Source organism: Sardina pilchardus, chromosome 9 (genome assembly GCF_963854185.1).
Source record: "Sardina pilchardus chromosome 9, fSarPil1.1, whole genome shotgun sequence".
In the NCBI taxonomy this organism is placed as follows: domain Eukaryota; kingdom Metazoa; phylum Chordata; class Actinopteri; order Clupeiformes; family Clupeidae; genus Sardina; species Sardina pilchardus.
This window is the reverse complement of record NC_085002.1, coordinates 5,018,121-5,024,120: the sequence shown is the minus strand read 5'-3', so window position 1 is coordinate 5,024,120 and position 6,000 is coordinate 5,018,121. Positions and strand designations below refer to the sequence as shown.

General features: G+C 41.6%; 1 protein-coding gene across 1 annotated transcript in view; it reads right to left on the bottom strand.

Annotated features, from left to right (window-relative positions):
• Window positions 1–203: 203 nt before the first annotated feature.
• The window catches only part of LOC134092492 (cytochrome P450 2K1-like), a 29,589-nt gene continuing 23,792 nt past the window's right edge, over window positions 204–6,000 (bottom strand). Inside the window, exons 5-9 of the mRNA XM_062545381.1 lie at window positions 2,869–3,048; window positions 2,351–2,492; window positions 1,463–1,647; window positions 737–878; window positions 204–437 (exon numbers count right to left, since the gene is read on the bottom strand). Of these exons, the coding sequence (XP_062401365.1) occupies window positions 250–437; window positions 737–878; window positions 1,463–1,647; window positions 2,351–2,492; window positions 2,869–3,048 (837 nt within the window). The 3' untranslated portion in view covers window positions 204–249. The remainder of the gene's footprint in view (window positions 438–736; window positions 879–1,462; window positions 1,648–2,350; window positions 2,493–2,868; window positions 3,049–6,000) is intronic.

The following is a 6,000-nucleotide window of genomic DNA, read 5'->3' as shown; positions in this document are numbered from 1 at the left end:
TGTTCTGAACGTCTGTATTTCAGCTTGGATGCAACGTGTACATTCGTTTTACACTTCACAACTTGACATTGTATCGCAGAGTGATTTATTATTAGCTGTGAAAAGTCCGAGTGGATTAGTGTGGGATATTTCAACTCATGGAACGTCTCTCGACCAATCAGAAACAAAGAAACAGCTTCATAGAACCCAATTGTTGTATAATTACATTTAAACAGGTGATGAGGTTCCTCTGTACGGGGTGGTAGGACGCTAGGAGCGGCTGACGGCACACAGCTTGTGTGGGGAGGGGTTGAGGGTGAAGCCCACCGCCGGAGTGAGGTCCAGCTCGTCCTCAGAGACGCCGGGAGGAGGAGTGAAACGGAAGCGTTGAAGAAGAGACGTGAAGAAGAGGAAGAGCTCCATCCTGGCAAGACTCTCGCCCACACACACCCTGCGGCCTGAGACAAGAGAAACAGAGGCAGAGAGACAAACTAAATAGAGAGACATACTGTACAGGGTTCTGTCTGGAAGAAACTAAATAGAGAGACATACTGTACAGGGTTCTGTCTGGAAGAAACTAAATAGAGAGACATACTGTACAGGGTTCTGTCTGGAAGAACTACACCAGTTAAAAAAGACACTGAAAAACATTTTGAAAATGTCTATACAAATGATCTGGGTAAGAAACATAACACATCAACTAAAAGAAGCATGATAGCTTTTGGCAGGTAAGAACATTATTCCGACCAACATGTACCTGCAGAGAAGGGCATGAACGCGTCTCTCTTGACAAAGCGGCCCTGGTCATCCAGGAAATGTCCAGGGTGGAAGTCGTACGGTTTGGTCCATTCAGACTCATCGCGCAGCACAGAGGTCAGCAGGGGAAACACCGTGGTGCCCTACAGGACAGGTCAGGGTTCAGGGTTCAGGGGTCAAATCACACAGAAAGGTCACAGGGCTGTTTTGGGATAAGTGCTATATAAAACCTATGTATTATTATTTACCTCCGCCAAGGAGGTATATGTTTTCATCGGAGACCGGCGTTTGTTTGTCTGTCTGTCTGTTAGCAAGATAACTCAAAAAGTAATGGATGGATTTCGATGAGATTTACAGGGAAGGTCAGACATGACCCAAGGAAGACACCAATCAATTTGGGACTGATCCGTAATTCTGTCGGGATTCCAGAGGCATTTATGTATTTAGCTTAGTGGTGTAATGGCATGGTATGGCCACGTGGTGGTGATCTGAATAGTTTCGGTTCAAATGTATGACAACCTAGGAAGAACAATGCAGGCGGAGGTAGCTGTGCTCTCTGAGCGCTTTTCTAGTTATTATCTGTTATGCCACTTTTTAAAATATTAGCTCAGTATTGGTGATAGCCAAACAAATCCCAAATGAGAAAAGGCAAACGATAGACACCGTAAGGCATAGGAAAGGTAAGAGAAATACAGCATGACACTCATCATAAATAATGAGCTCAAACCTTCTTGATGAAGAAGCCCTGGAACTGGACGTCACAGCTGGTGGTGTGTGGGATGCTCATGGGCGCGATGTTGGCGACTCTCTGGGTCTCGTGGATCACGGCGTCCGTGTAGGGCATGCTCTTCCTGTCCTCCACCACTGGCTGCCGTCCGCCAATCACCCGGTCAATCTCCTCCTGGACGCGGTCTGCAAATGAGTCAGCAGTTAGTGAGGTAAGGCAGGTATTGTAGCCGTAACAAGGGCTTCAAATCGCTAACTTTTGTGACCAATGTGGGGCATTGGCAGGAATGCACAGTCCTTCAACACAGTTACACACACATTATTCTGCAAACAGAGGCAATTCAATGCATTTTAAATAATTACAAGACAATTATCAGACCAGATATTCCTTTACAATGCACATAGTCATAAGTCATAATAATCAGATATCAATATCTGATGTCAGCTCTGTGTAAGCAAAATACTTTCAGTGCAAGATTGCTAATTTGATAGGAAACCCAGTGGCTCTCCTACCCCAATACCCTGTATGTGAGGGTATTTAGCCATCAGTAGCTCTCTTACCCTGTATGTGAGGGTATTTAGCCATCAGTAGCTCTCTTACCCTGTATGTGAGGGTATCAGCGGCTCTCTTACCCTGTATGTGAGGGTATTAGTAGTTCTCTTACCCTGTATGTGAGGGTATTAGTGGCTCTCTTACCCTGTATGTGAGGGTATTAGTAGTTCTCTTACCCTGTATGTGAGGGTATCAGTGGCTCTCTTACCCTGTATGTGAGGGTATTAGTGGCCCTCTTACCCTGTATGTGAGGGTATTAGTGGTTCTCTTACCCTGTATGTGAGGGTATTAATGGTTCTCTTACCCTGTATGTGAGGGTATTAGTGGCTCTCTTACCCTGTATGTGAGGGTATTTGGCCATCAGCAACAGCCCCCAGCGCAGAGTGGTTCCTGTTGTATCTGTGCCCGCTGCAAACAGATTGGCCACGGAGAAGACCATGTTCTCCTCATGGAAGTACGTATCTTTCCGTCCAGATTCCTGCCCAACACAGTCCCAGATTAGAAGCCAAAACAATCCAGACACAAGGAATCTTTAGGACCATCAAGGAGAATCTTTATACAGGAGGATCATAATTTACCCAATTAACATAATGTAATATTCATCTCATAATTTACTTACGGTATCCCTAATTATGAAGCGAATATGATTTATGTATCCTGAAATGCATATTCATCAGCTTTATATTGCAACTGAAATGTATTGTTAGTCAGTGTGATTGCATTTGATTATTCCACGTGCATCTGTACATGTGTGGCTGTATAACTGGGACATGAACATACTGTATCATCAATTCATTACATTACGAGATATGTGAGCAGAGCATGCAGGCATGCGTATAATTCAGATCATTTACCTCTTCTTTCTGTTTTCGTATAAGGAAGGAGTCAACAAATCCTCTCGGCTCAAGTGGGTTGAGAGTCTCTTGCAGCTCGTTGATCAGCTTCCTCATCCCGTCAATTTGCTCTTTTGCTGTACTTTTGAATTTTTTCCAGCACGCCAGCAGTTGACCAAGCCAAGGGAACATGCGACAAAGCTGCAAATATGGGAACGCATTGTCAGCAGTGTTGCCAGATTGTGCCCGCCCAATTGGGCTTCTTTTATATCGTTCGGCGGGGGAAAATAAGCTGTAGGCGGGTAAATAACATTTTGAGTTCAATGGTTCTCTATGAGAAAAACGTCATCGGGCGTTTTTTTGCTGAAGACGGCGGGGTGATTGGGCGGAAATCAGTCAACCCAATCTGGCAACACTGATTGTCAGCAGACCGAGCCAAGGGGGTACATGAGTGTAGGATAGTTTTTGAACTGCATTGGTGTGCTTTGTCTAGGTTCTGTGTTACAGGCCAAGGGGGCATTAGCACGTTGTGGGTGTAGGATAGTTTTTGAACTGCATTGGTGTGCTTTGTCTAGGTTCTGTGTTACAGGCCAAGGGGGCATTAGCACGTTGTGGGTGTAGGATAGTTTTTGAACTGCATTGGTGTGCTTTGTCTAGGTTCTGTGTTACAACTTATTGCAAGTCAATACACACTCTGACAGGGGCGCCGCCAGAAATTCTGGGCCCCATGAAAGATTTCGATTTAGGGCCCCCCCCTCGCCCTCAAAAAAAAAAAAAAAAAAAATATTAATAAAGTAATATATATATACTGTATATACATGTGTATATAATGGGGAGAACATGTATTTGATACCATGCTAAAGTTGCCTAAAAAGAGGAATATAAAATCATCATTTGACAATTAATCTTAATGCCTTAATTAAAAAAAGGAGTAAAAATCAATCATTAGCCTGTTTGATGCTCATTGAGCTCAATGCAAATCAAACAGGCTATAGGCCTACTGGAAAAAGCACCATGTCAATCTATAGCTATGGTGAAGGGTATGTGATGATGTGGGGCTATTTTGATTCCAAAGGCCAAGGGAACTTTATCATGGATGCATACAGTAATATCCTAGATCCATGAAATAGCTGGCCTTTAAAAATAAAAACATATAAAAAAAAATCCTCCTGCTCCTATGGGAATTGAACATTTATTTATTTACATTCTTCAGTCACAAAGAAAATTGGTGTCCTTAGCGGTTTGATTTTTTCTCATTTTTTTTTATTAAGGCATTAAGATCAATTGTCAAATGATGATTTTATATTCCTCTTTTTAGGCAACTTTAGCATGGTAGCCTATCAAATACATGTTCTCCCCATTGTATATATATATATATATATATATATATATATATATATATATATATATATATATATATCTAATTATTATTTTTTATTAATAAAAAAAATGCACAACTGTCTGAATCACACTGAAAAGACTGTTGCCTTACTGTAAAATGAAAATGCCCTGGTACATATTATGGAATATATCGGTTTTCTTTTATGAGCAAATATTGTTTGGCCACTATGCAGTTCTTTCAAGCCAAATGTTCATGTGTTGAGAGAACTTGCATGCATCACTATGGATTTATAACATTCTGTATGCACATTGTGGATACTTCAGAGCTCTCCAGCAAACATCATCAGGGTGTCAATCATGTATTCCAATTGTTGTCTTTATTGACTTACTGTATGTGATCAAATGTTTGCCTTGATGAATAACTAGGCTAATTAATGATTGTATTGTATTGCTCACCTCCTCCTTCAATTGGGATTTGGGTTGATATGAGGGCTGGGGTCCTATTCCTGAGGATGAATCTGTAGTGTGTATGTTGAGGGGGGCACCTCATTAGTTAAGAAACCAGTTCTTAGCACCAGCAGTCGTGTAGGCTAATATTTGATCTTGCATAGCCTAGTACAATAGCCTAGTTTATTGCTCAAGTTCATCCAGTTACAGACTACTGTAAATTACACTTACAGACCTTCTACATTACATTAATCTGTTCTCCCATGGCAATGAACGTGGAGTGTTTAAATAAAATAACACTGCACTTCTAGCCTAGGCTACTGAAAATTGTTGTTTTGATAGAGGTTTAGCCTAAACGAAATCATCACTTTTATCAGCTAGCTAGCTAGTGTGTTGTGTCACTCATGGCATCCAGTGTCAGTGAATTACCTTTCTTTTGGAAAAACCGAGACTTTTTTCTCCCTCTTAGCTCTCTGCGTCTGCTTGCGTTTGTGATATCCAGACTTCATAATTTACTTGGCAACTTCTAAAATGCACGCACCCATGCAGAGTGCGAATTGGGGGGGTTGGATAGCCCGCTGCTCATAGTTCGAATTACATGGGGGTGGGGGGTAAAAACGTTAATAAATGCCGGTTCTAATGACTTGATGACATGATTTTCAACGAGCTAGACGTCTGCTAGCAAGTTACATTTACCCAGCAGCAGCAAAACGAATTTAGCCTACTGGAGGAGTTTACCTAGCGTTTTGTCACTCAATGTTGACACTGCTGAAATCGTTTTCTATCTCCGTTCTAGCGGCACGGTGGTTGAAAATGGTACGGTCCACAATAGGGGTGTTTGAAATCGCTTTAGATTATGTTCCTACACTGAACATAGTAGTTGACTTGTAAAACCATATATAATTTGCTTACTTAAAAAGATCAAATGAAAAATGTATTCAAAAACTCTACACATGACAATATTATTATAATATTATTGATAGCCCTCAAAGGGCCCCCTGTCAGTGCTGGGCCCTTAGAATCGTCCTAACCTTTCCCCCCCTGGCGGCGCCCCTGCACTCTGATGTCAGAGAGGTGTATACCTGTATATACTGTATGTCTATGGTGTATATATTACCGGCCTCAGACCTAGGGGAATCTGGGCAGGTATAAGCCCACAGGCTGGATAGCACTGTGGGTTAGAAAGAAATGTGGAGAACAAAGTTACTCTTTCTCAAGCGCTGGACGTTTATTTCTGTTTGAATGTAATTCAATAATAGTGCCCCAAAAAGGCTTAGCAAACTGGACTGGATAATCACACATACAATAAAACACATAAAATACACAACTCATTAATAATACTGTACTTATTGAATCATATATCAC